Raw genomic sequence first — 22002 nt, 5'->3', positions numbered from 1 at the left:
ACTCAATATTTTTTTTATATCATGATGTATCTAAATAAAAATAATAACAAAAAATTTATTTTTTTATGTCATCTTAGCATATTTTATGCTACAGAACGAATTATTTTTTTTAACATGTATTGTTATGGGAAAACACGTTTCACATAACGAACTTTTTGCATAACAAACTTGCTCCTGGAACGAATTAAGTTCGTTGTGTGAGGCACCACTGTAGTAGGATACTGAATAACAAGCAGGACTAGTTTTGTTGATGGTGCATGAATCCAGGAGCAATGCTTATTGCAATACAACACCATTGACTGGAATATGTGAAAAATGCACAGCACCCCAATCCTGAGCAGCTGTTGTTTAAACAGAGGAATGGCAGGAGAACATATGTAGCAATGGTTACTAACAGTGGAGCACACTATACTTATGACAGACACCTTATGTGCTGGAAACTGATCATTGTCACTAATAGAGAAATGTGAAAAAGGAAATCCAGAAGGCTGGTCAACCTTAATTGCTCTGAAAGGTCAGAGTTAATCACTCATTATTTAGTTGAGACATTGGTAGTTAAAGCAACCTCCACCTGTTAATCATATGTAAATTCTTGCTGATTGTCTATTATTGGAAATTCCTGTCATAATTACAAGAGTTTTATCAAAAGGTTGATGAAACTTGGGGGCTCAACAAGGGCTGAGTCATATATGTAATTAGCTGTTTGAATGGCTGGAAAGGCACTTCCACCAAACCTGAATAGGATGATTGTTTACTGCCAGACAGCTCAGGGCATCTTAATATACATGTTATTGCCTCCTGTTGGCCAAATACCTGAATAACTGTAAGCTATTCCCCAATCTGACAATGCTTCTGTAAACCCTACCCTTTGAAGTGTATTATCTCCACCTTGCCTTAGGACAAATTGTGTTAATAAAAAGCAAGGAGTCCTGAGACAAAGAAGAGTCTTTACCTCCTTTAGCTGATCCCCAATGCCTTTCAAAACTATCCTTCATCTTTGACTTCCTACTTCATCTATGCACAGCCTTTCTCCAGATTGCTGAAACCCTTCTTAATGCTGGGACAAGAACCCCAGCAGACTTCCTACAAAACTGCTCCAATGTGAACTGGTCTTGCTCTGGGTGAAAGAGTAGTACACTTGAATGGAAACAGCAAAAAACAAAACAAATGAAGAACAATAACAACAACAACAACAACAAAAGAACAAAAATTTTCAAAGTGCTCATTAATAGATGGTTCTCTTGGTCAATTATTTATCAGTGGCTTCCTGTGGTCACAATGGACTGAAATTCTAAAACCATATCATGCATGTTTACAGGAGCAAATGGTTTGGTTTGTTTTATCAAAATTTGAAGTTTTCTAAAAATAAATAAATAAATAAATAAATAAATAAATAAATAAATATATTTATTGATGTCAGAGAGAGGAAAGGAGAAACATTAGTGATGAGAGAAAGTCATCAATTGGCTGCCTCCTGCACATCCCATATTGGGACCAAGCCCAAAACCCAGGCATGTGCCCTGATAGGGAATTGAAACAGTGACCTCCTTGTCCATGGAATGACAACCATTGAGCTACACTGGCTGGGCTAACATTTAAGACCTTTAATATCCTCCAAAGACATACATTTTGGAAAATACTGCTAGAAAACTGAAGGGAGAAGAAAACCTTCAAATAAATGGAAAAAAATTGGCTGAGAAAACATTTTTTTCCTGTGTTTCTTTTTAAAAAAAGTAAATTAGTCAGTGACCCTGTTACAGTGTTCAACTTCATTAATTAAAAATTAAGAGAAATTATTTAATAATTACACATTATATCAATTATATTAATAGTTTTTAATAGAAATATAAAAAATGGAAATTGATAATGAAGAATATTAGTAAAATAAAATTTAATTAAAAATAAAGAACATTGGTTTTAAGGAACATCAAATTATTCATCTACTCAAGATGGAGTGTTCTTGAGGTCTGAATTACAAGTCTTATTTGGAGAGAAATGTCAGATGGAATGAAGTGGGGGATGCAAAGACCTTGAAGAATAATCTCAGGAACTCAGATTTTATCCCATTTCTCAGGAAAAGACTCCTGAAGGTACACAGTGAGCAAAAGTAGTCCAAGTGTTGCCACCATATATAGGATGGACTGGAGATGATGTACAGGGAGGCCAGTAGAGACTGTTGAAGTAGTTAGGCATGAAATAGTGACAATCCGGCCACAAAGTAGTTTATATGTAATAAATATGATCTGACACATTCTGAAGAAAAATTAACATTGCTTTGTGACTGATCAGATAAAAGAGAATTTTGAGAAGACATGAGTGATCATCATGAAAGAGCAGGTGAACTCACGAAACAAGGAGTTTGAAGCAGAGAGCTAAAGCTCATTGGAGGGATCAAAAGGATGTATTGATCTGGAAGATTTAGACACCCAAGACATGGGTTAAATTAATATGTAGCTATGGAAAGGCTTTGTTAGAGGAGTCCTCCCTCAGACCACATACATATTTGTAAAGGCCCAATCAGCACAAAATAAGATGGCAACAATAGCCCCCCTCAAGGCATGCAGAGAAGAAATGCCCATTAAGCATATATTATTTCCCCCCCCCCCCTCAAGTCATTCACATATGGATCCTAACACCAACTTCTGTCACATATTGAATATAATAAGCATTAGACGATATGGAATTTCAAAGGCAAGCCAAAGAAAATACTTTCCCTCTATGCCCACATATATTTCTGAACTGAAATAAAATATCCCACATATAATCAATCATTTTTCTTGCTGAGTAACAGGTTTATTATTCATTTACTAAAAAAACATGTTTAGCACAAAGATATGTTCTGTAGAAAGATAAAGCATAACACTTTTCAGATTTCCACTGATTTTTGAAAACAACATTTCTCAAGTGAACTATATAAACACAGACATGAAAAACACCATCATCACATTTTTAAAAAGTTGGCAAGCACACTTGACTTTAATAAAAATAAAATTAAACTGGTAGCTTTGGAAACACAGCATTCTGTGAGATGTGTACATGTTTCCTTGGGAAAAGTTTACGTTTGTTCCAAATCACATTTATCTATGGGAATAATACAAATTCAATATATATTTAAACTCAGTTGTGTCAAGAAGATAAATAATAACCATAGGCATCAGGTCAGGAAAGAACTGAGCTCTTCAGACAGACAGGCATTCTTTCTTAAAACCATTTGAATAAGTTAATTCTTGGCACATTCAAGGTAATCTTATTGATTGGATTAACAATGGCTAAAGTTAGAAGTGATGAAATTTCTACTTGCCTTAGATTGCTATTACTATCGTTATCTTAAAATTTTTGAGTCCAGCTTTTCATTACAGGCAAATAAGGTTCATTTCTTTCCATCTATGTAATAATCTGTCATAGGTAATAACTTAGAAGGGTAGAAGAATAAAGAAAACACTAACAAAGGAAGGGACTAATATGTGGAAGATAGAGGAAAATTAAATTAATAAAAGAGCTAGCATTCATTATTATTCAAATGTCATTCTACCAGAGGTATACAAAGACAGAGGAAGATGCCAGGGCTGAATTCCATGAACTTAAAATCTACATAGAGAGACAATAAGTTCTATGCATGTGATTCAAATAACAAAATAATAAAATTTCCAATAATGTATTGTATCTAAGTATTGTATATGACAAAATGCTGAGAAAATCTGGTGTCATCAAAACAGGTACTAAAGAGAAACATGTATATATAATTGTGCTCTAAGAAAGATATAGGATTTGGCACAGAAATACCAGGTAGAATAGCATAGGTAACTTAAGCAGAAATGGGCAAGTTGTTTGCAAGCCAGTAATAACTCAGAGTAGATCTACAGCGGAAGCACAATAGGCAAGGAGGGCTAGTTAACAGAGGCTGAGGCATCAGAATCTGATTCAAGATCTCGTAAGGAGCCACTGTAGTTTTTTTAAACAGGAAAGTAGCTTCAAAAATATTCACACATTGTATCTCCATTATGTTAAAACTATCTCTTGGGTTTAATAAAAATTTGATTGAACTCATGTTTGTATACACAGGGCTGACCTGGCTCTCACTGTGGAGGCATCGTGTTTGACATGATATGGTTTATATGTGTATATGATGAAAAACTAGACTTAATAGCCTACCTGATAATCTAACAATCTCACTTTTTAATAAACTGACATAAAAGGCATTTATAGTTGTCTATGTGGACAATGATTAAAAAGATAGTTCCCCCAAATTTATTCCCAAATGACTGAATAAATAAATGCACATAGTGTTATGGACTGAATTGTGTCCACCGAACTAAATGTTGAAGCTCTAGCCCCAAATGTGATAGCTATTGGAGATGGGGCCTTTGGGTGGTAATTCATTTTAGATAAAGTCACAAAGGATTTAGCCTTCATGATGGCATCAGTAGTGCCCTTATAAGAAGAGACATCAGAGAATTTCCTTTCTCTACCCTGTGAGGACAAAATGAGAAGATGACCATTTTTAAAACAGGAAGCGAACCTTCATCAGGGACTTGAATTAGCCAGCATCTTGGTCCTGGACCTCCCAGTCTCACAAGCTCTGAGAAATAAATTCCTGTTCTTTAGGCCTTATAGTCTATGGAATTTTGTTATGGCATCTTGAGCTGACTAATACATAGTATCATTATAAACAATCTCAGACACTTCACTGATCCTCTTTTCCACATCTTTCCCTAAATTTTCCTTGGCTTTTCCTTATATGGATGGTAGGCAAAGGAAGCATGAACTCAATATTTATTAAATTTTTGCTAGCATCTATAAGATGTTCTATATTTGTTACCTAATTTAACCTTGGCAAGAATATTTGACACCATGATCTATAAGAAGAGTTTCAAGACAATTTTATTGGGGGAAAAAGTAATAGAAATTGTACACATTTTATAACCCACAATTAGGAGTCTTCTAAATAGTATACATATATAACTAATTTATATCTGACAACCACAGTGGACAATGAAAATAAAACACTCCTTGGTAACTTTTCTTAAGGATAATCAATAATTTATTTATCTTTTATTGTCACAATTACCACAATCATCTAGCTACATGACCAATGTCACTACATATCACAGGAAGATTGTCCACCTACACTTTACTGAGACAAAGACAATGGCCATTTATGTGCCAAATGTACAACAGGATGATAAACTGAGGTGATTTTTATGTATAAGATAAGATGTGGTACATGATTTATTAACAGATTCAATTTAACGTGTATTATGCCAAGAAGCAAGTATAGAAATGTTTTGGCATTGACTTGTTATTAAAGTAGAAAACAAGTAAATTAGAGAAATAAATCCAGATCTTAACTTACAATAGATACAATAAAATAGGAAATGAATTGGCTCCTTAGAATTTTTGTTCAAGATTTTTTTTCTGTGTTTTGTTTTCTTTCCTTTTGTTTTTATATATAAATGAACAATATGAATATATCACAAGTTAAAGAAAGTCCTCAGCAATAATAATAATAATAATAATAAAATAAAAATAAAAGGTACTAGTATATGAAAAAAACAAATGAAAATTTACCAGGTATTTTTGCCTTACAAAAATTTAAACTATAAAGAGTCAGAAAATATATATAAAAACGCCACATTGAACGAGGCAATCATACTCTACCCAAATTGGTAGCACCCCCTTAAAATCAGCTGTATTCCATCCCCATTCACTCAGTCATACAGTGGTGACTGACAAAAAGGCATTATGAACTCGTGTGCCATCCGGAGACTTGGCCCCATGGGTCATCAGTTCTTGGATTGTCATCCAGTTGTCCAAAATTTTCTTGTTTCTTTTCTTCATCATCTTTTTGTGACTCAGTTCAAGGATGTTGATCTCCTTCTTGCCCTCGCTGCCGCTCTGAGGACTCTCCTTGAGACACTCTAACCGGCTCCGCATCATGAACTCTCGGCGCCGACGCTGCTCTTTGGCCCGAACCAGGTGTTGCTTTCTTTCCTCTTTGCTCCAGTAGCGACCCATTTTCATCTCGCTCATGGTGTCATCATCTGTCGTCATGCCGCTCCGCTCCTCCTTGATCTTTAAGGCACGTTCCTTCAGGATCCGGTCTCGCACTGGTCTCTTTGTGATGTACCGGGTCCCATCGCTCCTAATCTTCACCTTCCATTCCATCTTGGGTTCTGAATACTTCTGGGACTCCTTGCACATGCTCACCAAACTCAGCTGACTCTGGGCATACTCGACAGCAGATTTCTGTTGAATTAACTGCATGTAGCTCTGATAATGCCGGGCATGGGCTGGTATGTTGGCATACCTGTATGAGGAGCTGTGGTAAGGAGAAAGGTAAGGGATGTGCTCGCTGCCAGTCTTCTCTGGATCAGAAAGCTTGTTGATTTCTGAGACCTTCTCCTTGCCTTCAGTGCCACAACCTTCAGTGGGTTTGGCTTTGGGGAAGGGAAACTCTTTACTGCTCTGTCCAGGAGAGGGCTGAGTGGCCGCCATTGTGCTTCTCAGGTTTTTCTTATTGGTGAGGTTGATCATTCTTGGAAGAGAGCTGTCGGGGGAACGGTCCACAGTGAGTGGGGTGCTCCTGCAGCTTTCGGCTGTGTTGTAAGCACTGGAGCTGTCCTTGTCTGACTTTTCTGGATGTTCAATGATGTCATCTAGCTTTCCTCTTTGCATATCAATGCTGGTGTTGTAATTTCGGAATCCTCCATCATGCAATGCCCAGATGTCTCCATACTGCTCTGTTACCTTCTGGAGCCTGTGAGCTTGCATGATATTCTGGCACTCGAGTTCAATGTTCCTTAGCTCTTCATTCAGCAACTGTAGCTCATGCTCCACTCCCTCTTGCTCCCCGGGGTTGCATTCTATTGTGCTGCTCGAGTAGTACAGGTCATACTCTCCGTGGTTCTGAATCTTGCATTTGAGCTCCAGGAGCTGCCGGAATCGTTCACACTCCTCGTCTTGGTTACCAGGGCAGTCTGAGTCGATGTATTCACCTGACACAAAGCTCTCGTTGCACTGGAGCTCCACGCTCCCCAGGGTGTCCTGGCTCTCCCCCAGCTCTCTCTTGCTTTTCAAAGATGTGCTTTTGGGATCCTCAGCCACATTTTCCTGCTCTGAGCTCTCGTCGTTCCGCAAGCTTTCATCCGTGCGGCCCACTCCGCTGTCCTTCTCATGGTTGTTGGACGAGGATGTGGCTGTGTCTGTTGTGCCTTCTTCTTCTTCTTGTTTTTTTGGCTAAGGAAACAGTGTTGAGGGAAACAAAGAAAACACGGATTATTGAAACACTCGCTGTGAAAACAATGCTTCTTGGCAAAAGTGTGGGCCCTAAACAGCTGCGCACTTTCAGTATCCACAGCAACATTAGACATAAAGGCAGTCAGCTCAAGGCAGCTTTTTATGCCATGAATTACAGGAAACAAAAGCTGACCGTGGCTATGCTACTCACTTGGGGATAAATAAAACAGGACACAGTTAAATAAGCGATTCTTAAGGCTTTCTCTTACTTGGGAAACTGGTGTGAAGGTATGTTTATGAGTTCTGGGGTGATAATTCACACACACAAAAAATGAGTAACACAGAGTGTCTATGGTCCTTAGCAGTATGGAGGCCTAGAGTTCAGAAGCCTCATAACCTTTTTTTTTTTTCCCCCCTGAATTTTAAATTCAGAGGACATTTTATTGATCTAGTTAGTAATAGACTGGTAATGGTTAGGCGAACATCACAACATTTCAGGAATAGGTTAGTATTGGAGCCTAGGACTTTCTATCTATAGATGAGGAAGAGTAACCTCAGATGGGTTTAGCATATTGGTGACAGAGAGGTCTAGAAGGCAAGACCGTCGCCCAGTGTCAGGCTTTCTTAAGTGTCCAGAATGCCACATTCCTGCACACATGTGCTTTGACCTCAGTGCATCTCCAACTCATGAAGCTCAGAAGCAACAATAATGTCTTAGGACTCATTTGGGGGTACTGCAAAAGATTCTTCCACGCTAAACCAGTAATTTCCTTCAAAGGTTCTATTCTACGGAGAGTAAAATAATAGTTCCCTTGAAAGTCTGAGGCACTCTCATTGCCAGATAATGGCATAATATAAAAAATATACTTTGATATATACACAAAGGTATATATACACATAGGCATACATATGGTAATTTTTGGCTTTCACACAGACTAATAAACTGCCACTGCATCTCCTTATATCTAGTTCTTTCTCTGTGAAGAGGGCCAAGTTACTTTTTCCCACCATTCCTCATATAGTCTACCTAGCAGTTTCTAGACTATAGTTTCCTTATGTCTGAGTTTTTTCTCTAGCAGGAGTAAGTATATAATTAATCTTGCTAATGTTAAAAAGAAGGGCAGAATGGGTAATAAAAGGTATTCTAGAACAGGTCTGAAGGGCCTCCTCAGATACTTCTTTTCTTCCCCAAAAGTAACAAGGAACAAAATGTAACAAATGCAGAGGGGAGAATGTGGCCATGCGTCATGTTACTCTAGGATTCTCAATCTTTCCCTAAAATGCAATTCTTCATTTGGCAAAAACATACTGAGATTGATTTTAAATGTCTTATTGATGAAAAATAATGCTGTAAGTCATTGTAACTAACAATGGAACTCCTGTTACATCCCTATGTCCCTCCCTATAAGCTTATAAGAATATTAAATGTGGTGACATCTGCATGTTGTTCCCTAAAATCCCCAGGGAATATTACTGATATTGGACATTTGAGTTTCTGTACCACAGTGTTTACATTGATATTTTCCTATATCTAATGATAAGCTGAAACCAATACAAGAATACTAGTATTTTGTAAATTCTGCATGCAGTATTAGTGATATAAACAAATTAAGCTATGGGATATATTATATAATGTGTCAAGAGCTGCTACAGGACCAAGGATAGCCTGTGAAATGAAACTTTCAGGTGGTGATGTATTTTAGTGTTTAAATATGGATGAGCATTTTAAAATTGAAGTTCCCTTTCTTTTGTCACGGGTTTATGACCAAATGAGAAAATAAAGGAGTTTTATTTTTATTTTTATTTTTATTCTCAAACCCAGAATTTCTAGTTTCTAAGGCAATGCTACTCCATCATTTATCATTTCCCTACAGAATTATTATAGTGACAGGCAATGTTTCCATCAGGACATTCCTAATGCAGTATTATTGTTTATAAGGGCAAAGGACTTTTAAGGGTTTCTGCACTTCTCATCATGTTTCAGTCTCCTGGTGAAGAAAAATTTCCACACAATAAAAATCTAACCTCAGGGACGTCTAGCGTTACCTCAAAAGACCTAGCATTTGTATTATATCTGATGAGTAGGCAGCATCTGACACTGTATCGCTTCACCTGGGCAGGATCTCTCCTTCTCTCTTTATTCCAACATCTCCCTGTCAATTCTGCATTCTGCATCAGGCCACATTTTGCATCTGAGAGAGAAAAGTCCTGGAGCAAGGTCTTTCGTGCTTGTAACCAGCAGCTGCCACCCCAAAATATCTTTATTTGTGGCCAGTGTTGAAGTCATATATTCAAGTTTCATATATTCATGGTCCTATATTGAAAAGGACCACGATGGTAGCAGCACTGCTTTAAGCATGAACTACTCTTTATGAGGTGGCCAATGAGCATCGTCACCAGGGGAGAGTATAGAGCCTACATGCCTATGTTGACACTGTCATTTGCCATCTCATGATTTATTTAGTATATGGACATGTGCACCTAGATGCACTACATCTGTGTTATGGGATGCTAGCATGTCAACATATTTCATCATTCAGCTTGGTAAAGTGATAGGATGTTTGTGTGTTATGCTCCTAACCCTGTCAGGATATTTTTTAAATTGTCTTTTAAGATGTGTTAAGGATTCATGTTGCGAATAGGATGATAATTAAATAAATCAGTAAACTGACAGCAGAAGTGTTAATAAAATATATTAGGCAGATGAATGTCATGAACAAAATCTAGGACATATTGATCTTGTCTGTATCTAATAGGAAAACAACAACAAAAATGAAATGACTTGGTTTGCCCCAAACCACGGTGTGATCTTTCACTAGTTACGAATTAATTAAGGGCAGGATCTTTGCTCATTTTTCTTTGTGTTCTCAGGATCGTGTGGTGCTCGGAACACGTGTGGAGCTCAGAATTTTTCACCGAATAAATAGGTGAGCCTATTTGATGTCAATAATTTCAAGTAGAACTGCTCCTATTTTTATCATAAAGGTATCATCATGATGCCAAAAACACAACTAAGATGGATGGTCTACATCATGTCATTATCTTCCCTTAGTTGCCTAAATATTCAAATACACACATTAATTTTAAAGTATAAAATGACTATTTCAGGGAAGAGAGGAGGGGGTCACCTTAGGAGTTGTAGTTTGTCTCCAGCTGGCACACTGAGAGGCAACATGCATTTTTACTATTCAATTTCTGAATTAGGTTGAACAGTATCTGGGTCAGCGTTTGAATACTACTGTACTCTATTGACAACAGTCCCTCAGCTACCCAAACTACAAATATTCTTTATAGAATAAAATGGTATGCATTCCGTCTGCTTCATTTGAGATTATCATTTGCTCTCAAAATTACCATTATAGATATGTTTGATCAGACGCTTTGATTTTTTTTTTACTCCATTTATGGTTATATATTAAAAAAGAGAAGTAGCAACATTTCAAATGATATGGTTCAAATTGTTGGCCCTACCTGCTCCACCTCATTGGCGGTGTGCTGCATTGCTTCATTATGCTGTTCTTCCAGCATCTCCAAGTTTAACTCCTCTAAGAATTCATTCCTTTCATCTTCCAGCCAGCCTTCGTCCAGCTGCACAAGAATACATTAGTGCTTTCTATTAGGTTAGTGAGGACTCATGCTAAAATAGGGGAAACTTAAATGGCGATGCCAGACCAGCTCCTTTTATCATAATGATTCTCTTTAGAATACCGGCCTGTGATAGTTCACCTCTCAGAAGGAAGAAAAGGTGTTAAAATTGTGTTCTCGTGCCTTTCATCCTTTCCTAAGACAGGGCTACAGATTTTTCCTCTCATAACCCAGTGGATCTCCCAGCACAGTCGTGACTGTCTTTCACAGCGCATGAAAAGCCCACGGTCCCATCCACAGCTGTCATCTCATTACCTCCAACCAGTCCTGTGTTGAAGAAATGCACTGGTACTAATAGGGCCACGAGACGATGGGACTTTTTCCCTTAACAATACCCCCTCCCCCCATGTGACTACAAAGTGCCCTCCCCATGCATGCTGCTTTTCAAGTTTTGGGTGAATGGATTCCAAGTTAACCAGATGGCAGCTTGCCACAAACAGACATCTTTATTCTATTTGGGGGGAAAAAAAAGTTTAAGTTATTCTTCTCAACAACAACAGTAAAACCAAAAAAGTGATGCTATGTCATGTTTATTGTAATCCATTATTCAGGCCCAGCTGCAAACGTTGCATTTAAGGGTGGTGGAGTGAGCACACAGGGCTGTGTTTGTGGGCGCTGAACACAGGAATTCCTGTGGACATCTTACACCAATTACCCTGAATGGATCCCTTTGGCTTCTCAGTACAAAGTGAAATGAAAAACTGGTAGTTACCTTGCTAGTATGATGAGTGTTGACAGCCAATACAGATAATTTTTCTCCAAGTGGATTTTGGAGCTGGATTACATAAATTAGCTGTCTATGCTGATTACATTAACTGAATGATTGGCAAATCTCTGCTTCACTCTGTCTTACAGAGAAACAACAGCTTGCTAGTGAGCCAAATTGACAATAGTTTCAGGGGTTTTCACCACTAAACAAATGGGCAGAGCAACCTTTTAAAGATAAGTAAATCTAACACTTAAAAACAAGTCTAACAGAAAGACTTTAAAGGGCACCAGAAGAGACATTCTTGTATATGTATCATGTTCATTAAGACGAAGGCAATCATAGGTTTCTTGGTATTTATTAAAGGCTATTTAGAACTAAAATTACCTGAAATTTTATGTGGGGCCAAGAGCCTGGACACATTTATTCATCCTCATTTATCTTAATGTAGTCTTAATAACTTGATTAAGCTCCACCCTGCTGACTGTGATATGCAGATGAGCTATGAAAATTAAGCAGACTAAAAATTTAAATTCAGTCCAATTTATAATTGTCCAAGTTTCACATTCTTTTGCTTTTTCTTAAATCCTCACCCTCAGATATTTTCTCTATTGTTCTCTAGACAGAGTGGAAGGAAGGAAAGGGGAGGGGGGAAAGAAACATCAACTTACTGCCTCCTGCATGCACCCCTAACCAGGGCTGCTGATTGAACCTGCAACCCAGGCATGTGCCCTTGACCAGGAACAGAACTCAAGACAGTGTGGATCTGACACTCCAACCACTGAGCAACACTGGCCACGGCAAGTTTGACATTCTTTAATCCCTTTTAAGATGCTGCAAACAGCAGACTCCAAAAGAAATGACTTAAAGCTTGAAGTGTTTACTTTTGATAGGCACACTGGGGAATTTTTCTTAAATCAGGTCAAAATAAAATATTTGCTGACACTGACACAATGAATGATGGAACAACTTAAACTGAAATTTAAAGGAAGGGGTGGGTAATATAAGGAGACCACAGGGTGGAAATGAATGGTTCCCCATAAACCTCTTTTCTTATTAACGAACCCCACAGATCCCTGAGTTGCCTTTTGCCTTCGGTGTGTGACCACTATGATTCGGCTTTCCTCTGAGCTGGAAGTATAGACACACAATAGAGATTCCTCTTGCTCACTCCCTTTCTCTCCCCTCCCTTTCACCTAGATGTGCATTCATGGCAGTCTGCCCAGCGCCATGGCAGACAGAACTTTCTCCTGAGCTGAGCTGCAGGGAAGGGGGGACTGTCCCTGTGATGCAGGGCATCTGTATGCACGACAGTGGGTCTCACGCTGGCATTGCAGAGAAAGAAACAACCTGAACTGTCACCAAAGCAGGGGCTACAAATTCTTATGAGAGCTCTCTCTGCCCCCATGTCCCCAGGGGAAGAGAGAAGAGCAATATCACTAATGGTCTGAGGAAGAAAATGGGCAGAAAATGAAAGAAAGTTGACAGGGAATGAAAGAAATGAGTTATTTAAAAATATTGCACAGTTGCACAATATTGCCCCTAGCAACTCTCTAGATCATTCCCTAGAAGGTAGAGAGGATTTGAAACATTTTTAAAAAATGGCTAGAAAAAGCACTCGGAAAAACTTCCACATTCTCCCTGAATCAAATATACATGCAAAAAAAGTGTAATAATGAGATATGTGAAAACTGATAAAAATATAGTTGATATAAAGACAATGGTTTTTTAAAAAATCTTTTTTTTAATGCCACTTTATAGCAGGTACTGCTTAAATTACATTTTTAAAGAGTGATGTTCCAATGCATTTTTTCCTTTATTTTCTTGGAAATCTGATTTTCTAAAGGCCATTAGCTCCACTCCAGTGTGGCAAAGGCTAAGGGGCCAGAATCATGGAACTACTGCAGATGCTGATTTTGACAGGCAGAATGAATACTACGGAGTTAGACGACCATCTTTTGTCAACTGTGGAAAGGAAGTCTTGTTTGAAAATGCATCCTTCAACACTGATTCTTTTGGGTCAAGGGTGCAGCCAGACATTTGAAAATGTCACTGGTTCTAGCTAGCATATGTATTCCACCTGAGATGAACAAGATCTGGTCTTATGTCACTGATTTCTATTCTCTCCCAAGCCCTTTATAGCTATGTGGGAAGGAAATGCTTTCCTTCTAAATTAATGAAGTTCTCTAGCAGTTCCCTGGAAAGGGCAGGAAAACCACACTGTAACATAGAAATATCTTTTCTACAACAGGGATGACTACTGCATGCTCTTTAATTTACCACGAATTTCACTAATATGTATTTAGCCTCATTATTCTTTTCCAGGAAAATGGGACCAGCAAGATGAACGGATTTGTGATTTTCCAGATAATGAGTGCGATTTCATATGCGCTTTAACAATTCAGTCTTAAAGAGTCTGCTGGTCCAGACAGCTGCATGGGCTCACTTCCTTACTGCTAAGCTCTCTGGTGTAACTTGTACCCTGCCCTGGGCTAGGGAGGCTTTCTGGGAACCATTTAGAACGGTCAAGGGCATAAAGGAAATACATGCGGAAAGGGTGATCTTTTATAACTACTATATTCAAGTCAGGATTCGGTCTGACACTGAAATATACTTACTCAATGTAATTTATAGAAAGTATGTAGTTACTGAGTCTGAAAAAGATCAGATCAATAACCCAGGAGACAAATGGTGATATTACCCACTTCATTCAAACTCCTGACAGATGGAGAGAATGATGACAATGTAATGTCCTTTCTGCATGGTGGTGGGGTGTAAAAAGGATATAAAAGGAAGTACCAATAGTACTTTTCTTCCACCATTACCTCTCCTTTACTTTCACTCTCCCCCACCCCCCGTAAAGTTAAAGTTATTTTAAAAAGTTCCTTTAGAAGCTATCAGTTTGTTTTGGGACAGACAGATGTTTTTGACACACTGAACTTGGAAAAAATTCATTTGCTATACCCGGAACCACTCCATGCTGTGTAAGGCGCTTTATTTCATAAAGTTATTCTAAAAAGATTTACGTTGATAGCTAGATATGCTAATGCTTCTCTCACTAGAGATTCTTTCAAGGTACCTTAAAATGCCAATTAAGTCATTTTAGATGAAAACCTTCAGCAAGGATCCACACAGAATTAAACATCATGTAGAGTCAACCATTTTCCATTTATGAATTCATTTAAGTAACTGGTAAGTGGAAAGGAAAATAATGATTCAATTTTGTGTGTGTGTATGTGTGTGTGTGTGTGTGTGTGTGTGTGTGTGTGTGTGTTAAAGATGATGTTTGGCTGCCATTCTGTGGAGCAATATAAGGGAATATTTTAACTTATAATTATACTAAAGGCCCAATGCATAAAATTCATGCAAGAGTAGGCCTTCCTTCCCCCGGCTGCTGGTACTGGCTTCCCTCTGGCACCCGGGACCCGGGCTTCCCTCTGGCACCTGGGACCTAGGCTTCCCTCTGGCTGCTGGCAGGCACCCAGGACCCAGGCTTCCCTAGCAGCCCTGGCTTCGTCTGGAAAATTGTCCAGAAGGAAGTCAGATCCAATTAGCATATTACGCTTTCATTATTATAGATGGATCAGGCTGGTAAGTTAGAAAAGATGACTCCACTGTATTTTGTACATTTGGTTTTACCAATAGCCATGACATGGATCTGATACAGCATAGCAGGTAATGGATATAAAGTTCGGTCTGGAGACTTGTGGTCTCTGTTCTGACCTGAATCTCCGGCCTCGCCACGAGCAGCACGATTCTCCTGCACTCCTCGCTGGAGAGCAAGGCCACTGCTTCTTCTCGGTTCTGGACATCCTCCCCATTTATCTAGAAAACATATGAAAGTGGCACATTAGCTTCCATTTCCACCATGCTGCACACAATAAATGGCAAATATCAGCTCATTTATGGTAAATGTATGGACAATGAAGCTCACACAATGGGCTCATCCTCTGCCCCTCAGTGGTAAGTGCCTTCACTCAATTACGCGCTTACTGTAAGGGCCATATCGATCCCTGAAGGATGGCGGACATCAGAGGAAGCAGTTATGTTCATAAATGTCCAACCTGCGCCCTGGCAACATACATCTAGCAACACAATTAACCAGCCCCTGACAGGTGACGTTCATCTTTCTCCGCTCAGAGTAATGGAAGTGTCACTCTGAGATAATAGTGCTGGGGGAAGCAGTGTGGCAATACCACAACTGAAATCCGTCATCCTGCACACTCGCTGCGAGCCAATTAGAGAGCTGCGGCATTATCTCTCACCAGGCCGCGCGCCCAGGCCACTGCTGATTGCATTTTCATTTAATCATTTCATAGCCCTGTGAGGGTCTGACTCAGTTGTCCCAAATCACTCTCAGAATGTCTTTCGGTGCTAGTCTAATCAAAAGAAGGGACACTTGGTAACATCCTCATCCATACACCAGTTCCTCTATAAGACTTGTCCTAATTCTAAAACAGTAAAAATGATGCACTATCTTAAGACTCACCTCTTAAGTGTACTTAAAATAGCTCAAAAAAAGTAACATAGTAAAATGAGCTTTTCAGAGGAATGCTTTGTGAAAGAAATCAAGCTTGAGTAAGCTTCTGACTAAAAAGGAAAGATTCCGGTGGCATTTAAAATATATCTTTTTATTCCTTTTTCTAAGTTCTACTGACAGAGCAAATAAGGTTTCTAAAATTTGCATGTGAAACTACATTTTCATGCTTAAATGTATTTAGCTCTTAGTTAACCCAACTCTTTTCTTTGGATATTTTAAATTTGTTTTGCCTTATTGATTGTTCAAATCCATAATGGCAATGAGATTTTTCACCCATAACATATAATCAAAATATATGAAAATAAATTTCAGTTGAAGAGGTTGACTAATTCTATCTCAAATAAGTATTAATTATATCAATAAATTAAAATGTGGCTGCACTGACCATCTTTTTTTCCCCCCTCAATAATTAACCTAACATCTTTCACTAAGGATTTCTGCTTAAAAGCATAAAGTAGACGGCTAAGGTTTTCTTGTTGTGGGTCCCTGGGATTCTGACTGATATTTGAAGACAGACTTAGTTATAAAAAAAAAAAAAAAAAAAAAAAAAGAAAAGAAAAGAAAAGAAAAGAAAAAAAAGAAAGAAAAGAAGAAAAAAAAGAAAAGAAAGAAAGAAAAGTCCAGGAAATCTCAACTTTGAGTCATAGTAAACGATCCAAATTCCTAGACTGTTATATACTTAACACAAATAAAGAAATAAAGCAGATAATCAGGCAAAGGTGGGAAAGTCACACAAACACATGTTGTATTTTCTTACTCTGATCAAAGGAATATCCATTAGTTTTTTACTTGTATATAGAAATTCTGACTTTATTAGTTTCAAGTGCATTTTCTTTTCCTTTTTTTTTTCTATTCATAAATAACATTTATTAAGTTAGAAAATAGAAGCTATGATTCCAAAACAGAGACTAATAACTGGGCAGCATATCTCCCCCCTCCCCCCAAATATATATTTGAAGAGGTTTTCTCCTAATGAATCCAAGGCCATTTTCCCTCAAATAAAGATACGTTGGAGGTGATGGAATCCACGATGTCTCTTCCACCCCCAATTAAGTGTAGTTTGAAAACTTTTACTTTCTTTGAACTTTGAGGATTAACGTTCATTTCATAGAAATTCTTAGTAGTACAATGCATCTACTTGTCTGTCAGTCATGGACCTAGTCACCTCCCCTCTATAAGAGGCACATTTGATCCAAAGGGAATTGAGTTGGATGATCTCACATAGCTTATCTTCATCTTTTCTATTTAAAATAAAATTCTCACTACGTTTCCCTCCTACTCTCCATTTCAATATTTTCACATACTGCCAAATTCTTCATCTAACTTTCACTTTCCAGTAATCTAAATACCTTTTCATGTATGTTAGTTTAATGTTTCTATTATATTCCCAATATTACAGTGCAGATAATCCTATATAATAAAAAGCAAATATGCAAATAGACCAAACAGCCAAACAACTGAACAACCAGTAGCTATGACGTGTGGTAACCACCAGGGGCACATGCAGGACATGGTGGGCATCGACTGCATCAGGATGGTGGAGTAGATGAGTGGGGGTGCCAGACCAAAGTGGGTCATTGGAGCGAACTTCTGGAGGTTACTGAAAATGCTTTGCTCCCGCATGCCGCAGTCCAGCCTGGCACTCGCACTTGCTGTTGGCACTGGTCCTGCTCGCACTTGCTGCTGGTGCCTGGCACTTGTCCCTCAGGGCTTCTCCATTTTCCTCTGCTCCTGAGAGGTGATCGAGGCGGCACCCATTGATGGTGCTGGCCCCACTTGCACCCTCTGCTGGTGTTGGCCCCAATCACTCCACACTGTCAGTGGATGCATGTGGGGCCAGCACCATCAGTGTGTGGGAGCAGTGGTGGGAGAGGGTTACTGGCAGACAGGGGATGGGGGGTCATGGCAGGAGGGGCCAAGACCTGCCTGTGTGCCCACAGCAACCTTGTGGCCCAGAGTTTGTTTCAAAGTGCATGAATTCATGCACTGGGCCCCTAGCAATAGCTAATAATACCTTTTTAAGAGGGCTGTTATAAGGATTAAATGAATTATGATATATAAATATGGGTTTAAATAAGTGCCTGGCACACTTTACTGTTGATGCTATTGTTGTTATTATTGCCATTATTTATATTTTAATCTTCAGGAAAATTATTTTCTTCTAAATAAAGCAAATATATTAAAATTCATGCCACAACAATTAAGTCCATAGTAGTAAACATGGTTCTATTTTAAACTGTATCTCACATGTACTTATAACTCTTAGAGAGCCATCAAGAAGCAATATATTTCTGTTTCATCTTAAGTCCTTTTCCAGTTGACATGCCTCTCTGTCCTCTATGAAGTCCTAATGACCTAGAGCTATGGTCTCCGGACCTGGAAGTCAGTCCTTGTTTTTTGGGGGGAGGCACTTATCAGATCATACATTTTAGAAACACTTCACATTCTGTCGAAACCGGTTTGGCTCAGTGGATAGAGCGTCGGTCTGCGGACTGAAAGTTCCCAGGTTCGATTCCAGTCAAGGGCATGTACATTGGTTGCGGACACATCCCCAGTTGGGAAGGAGTGGAAGGAGGCAGCTGGTTGATGTTTCTCTCTCATTGACGTTTCTAGCTCTCTATCCCTCTCTCCTCCTCTCTGTAAAAAAATCAATAAAATATATATTTTTTAAAAAGAAATACTTCACATTCAGAATCATATGTGGAATGAAATGAACTTGTCACTGAAATCTGGCATTAAAAAGTGATTTATTGTAGTGATTTGTTGTTGTTTTTCAAAACAAAGGCCACTTTAGCCAACTGGTTGGTAGATCCTGTTGTCCTCAGGACTTTTGTTTGATTCCCTAACTGACTTGGGGCAAGACCTGCAGCCACGGGTCTCAACAAAGATGCTTCTCAAGGAATGAGAGGATGAGGAATGGAATCAGCTAGAACTTTCACCCTTCATTTGCTCTTATTCCTACATGCTGGCTTGTAGCTACAGGATCGCTTGTGGGGAGTGGCTGCAAACACCAGCAGACATAAAGGTGCAGGACCCAGAAACCGGGGGAGGAGACAGATGAAAGGCATGTCACTGAGATTTAATGGGATGCTTCCCTTTTTAAAACAGAGAAGGAGAGGAAACCAGGAGAAGGCAACATGCAACTTCTGTCATAAATGAAGAACAACTCTGCTAGATAATATATCCGTCTCATTTTCTGTGGATGGCCATATGCAAATATTAGTTTCAAAATGAGTATTGCCTTAGCTGAGAGGTTTGTGGCAATTACAAAGGTACATCAGGAAAGATCTCATTTTGTGCCCAATCTCTTATATGTATGTGCACATGAGCATCGTTTGTGTGTGTGTGTGTGTGTGTGTGTGTGTGTGTGTGTATGTAAAGTGTTAAAATCCTAGAAACGGTTTAATGTAGCTTTTTTGCTTGACTATACCAATTTTCAGTTTTCCCATTTTAGTATATCAGATGCAGCTGGGCAACTAAAATCACAGACATCCAGCCACCTAGGGAATTTCTTATTTGAAAAATACAAGACTCTTAGGCAGAAGAGAAATGATTCATTTCAAATGGGTTCATATTTTAAGGTGGCGAGGAAGAAGGTAAATGAAGTATAGAAATGTAGAGATGGGCAAAACAGAAATTGGTGCAAAACAGTTACCCAAAGGAAGAAAATAAGATGCGCAAGAAGAAATGCTGAGGACCACTCTGTGTGTAGGGGAGAAAAATAAAGAGAGGGCTCATGTGGAATCTGATGTCCCACTCGTCTAAGTTTTTGCCAGTTTTTGTCACCAGGCAGTCCTCAGGAATATAACCGCCTGCCTTGGCTGACACGAAATTAGGCTGCTTACACAGAATATTCAATCGTATTATCCCAAGGAGACAATGAAAATATAGCACTCTCTCCTTTGGAAAGATGATCACAGGTGGCATTTAATCCTTCCCCTCTGGCTCCAAAATGCCTGTCTTTATTTGGTGCTGCAATTTTGTGAGGGGACATCCTCCTATGAATTCCCAAAGACACATCTGATACCACAAACCCGTGGCAATAGCACAGCAGATAGGACTGTCAGGCACTTGCGGAGGGAAAACACATAGGTGAAAGCCAGAATATGTTCTCAGGAAGTCAGCGCATGCTTTCGCTGCTGCATAATCCCTACCCTGCATCAACCTCCTGCCAAGTATCTGTGTGTGGATGTTGTCACTGGGTGGGGTCATCTAACAGGGAGAGCCATGGTTTAAGTCATTTGGAAAAATTTAGCTACACAGTGAGGCCAGGATCACAGAGGTACACTACTTAGGTCCTCGTGAACAGGAGATTAAAATCACAATAGCTCCAAAGAGATTCATTTAAATAAAAGCCAGCCAGGAAACTGGAAGGATAAGAAGTAAATCCCCCCTTTCTCCCACGCTCATCTCCCTGGGAAAGGAATCATTAATTCTTCATTACAGGGTATCCCATAATCTCCCTGTCAGCCATGTGGGAGCTATTTGTCTACGGGTACAATTTTGCCACAGTTTTCTTTAATATAATTTCATTATCACCCCTAAGACTCTTTGTTTCCTGTGTGTGCAGATAGAATTGAATTCAAGGCTTTTTAATGTGACATGTATTTATTCATTAAGTGTGACATATTTCCACTGAATATGAAGTAACCAGACAGACAATAGCACTGTATCAATTCTGCTGTTGTTTCTTCCATGAACCAACTCCATTAAGCAATGCCATATTGCTTGGGTGAGTGACTCAGTGATTGAGTATCCTCCCATGAAACAGAAGGTGATGGTACGATCCCAGGTCAAGGCACATGCCTACGTTTCCGTCTCGATCCCGAGTAGGGGGTATTTAGGAGGCAGCCAATCAATGTTTCTCTCTCATTTATGTTTCTCTCTGTCTCTCTCTCTCCCTTTCCCTGAAATCAAATCATTCATACATATATATAGCTGGGCACATGAATTTCATGCACAGGGGAGGGGGTGTCCTTAGCCCAGCCTGTACCCTCTTGCAATCTGGGAATGCTGGCTCCTAACTGCTCATCTGCCTGCCTGCCTGATTGCCCCTAACTGCCTCTGCCTCAGACCTTGCCACAGGGGCTTCATTGGGAAGGATGTCTGGAATGACATTCGGAAGGTTGTTTGGCTCTCTGGTCTAATTAGCGTATTATAGCATATTTCGCTTTTATTATTATTGATACTTATTTTCTGCCCATAATATAGCCAAGAATAAAGAAGTGTCAAAACATGCAGAATGTGTATGTGGAAACACATGTATTTATTCCTACCTAACTTTAGCCGCAGAACTCACAGATGTAATTTTAAAAGCTGTATTCATGGACCTAGCCCAGTGGTCGGCAAACTCATTAGTCAACAGAGCGGCAAACTGTGGCTCACAAGTCATGGTTTGTCGACCACTGACCTAGCCTATGGAAAAGTGGTTACCTGAAAACCAGGGAGGGAGTCAGTGCGGGTGCAGATGGTACTGGGTGTGGCATGTCGATGTGAAAGGAAGAAGTGACAGTGGCAGACAGTAAGAGAACAATGATAAAATAGAGACCCGACATATCAGAAAATGTAGCCAACTAGAGTCACGTCACATGGGGCACAAAATCTTCCAGGCCTTTCAGTCATTGAGCATTTCACTCTATTATAGCATTGCTGGGCATAACACAACCCTGAGCGTCAAAAAAGGTTACATCCTTTTTAGTGTACTCAATTGGAGATGTTAACAAAGTGAACTAGATTTAAAATTCTTTCTAAATAAAAAAAATTAAAATATTTTTGAAGCTTTCATTATCTAAATGATACCTTCAAATGGTACCCTTAGTTCTTGTTGAGGCCACACAAATAAAGCTATCCGATCACTCTCTCCACTGAATATGTC

The 22002-nt window shown here is 39.2% G+C and overlaps 1 protein-coding gene across 1 annotated transcript in view; it reads right to left on the bottom strand.

The window, feature by feature from the left end:
* Positions 1-3481: 3481 nt before the first annotated feature.
* Positions 3482-22002, bottom strand: part of PDZRN4 (PDZ domain containing ring finger 4) — a 338913-nt gene continuing 320392 nt past the window's right edge. Inside the window, 3 exon segments of the mRNA XM_036457791.2 lie at positions 3482-7236; positions 10708-10824; positions 15311-15412. Coding sequence (XP_036313684.1) covers positions 5713-7236; positions 10708-10824; positions 15311-15412 — 1743 coding nt within the window. The 3' untranslated portion in view covers positions 3482-5712.

Source organism: Pipistrellus kuhlii, unplaced genomic scaffold, assembly GCF_014108245.1.
Source record: "Pipistrellus kuhlii isolate mPipKuh1 unplaced genomic scaffold, mPipKuh1.p scaffold_m20_p_3, whole genome shotgun sequence".
NCBI lineage: Eukaryota > Metazoa > Chordata > Mammalia > Chiroptera > Vespertilionidae > Pipistrellus > Pipistrellus kuhlii.
The sequence above is the reverse complement of the archived record's forward strand: the minus strand, read 5'-3'. Positions and strand labels throughout refer to the sequence as shown.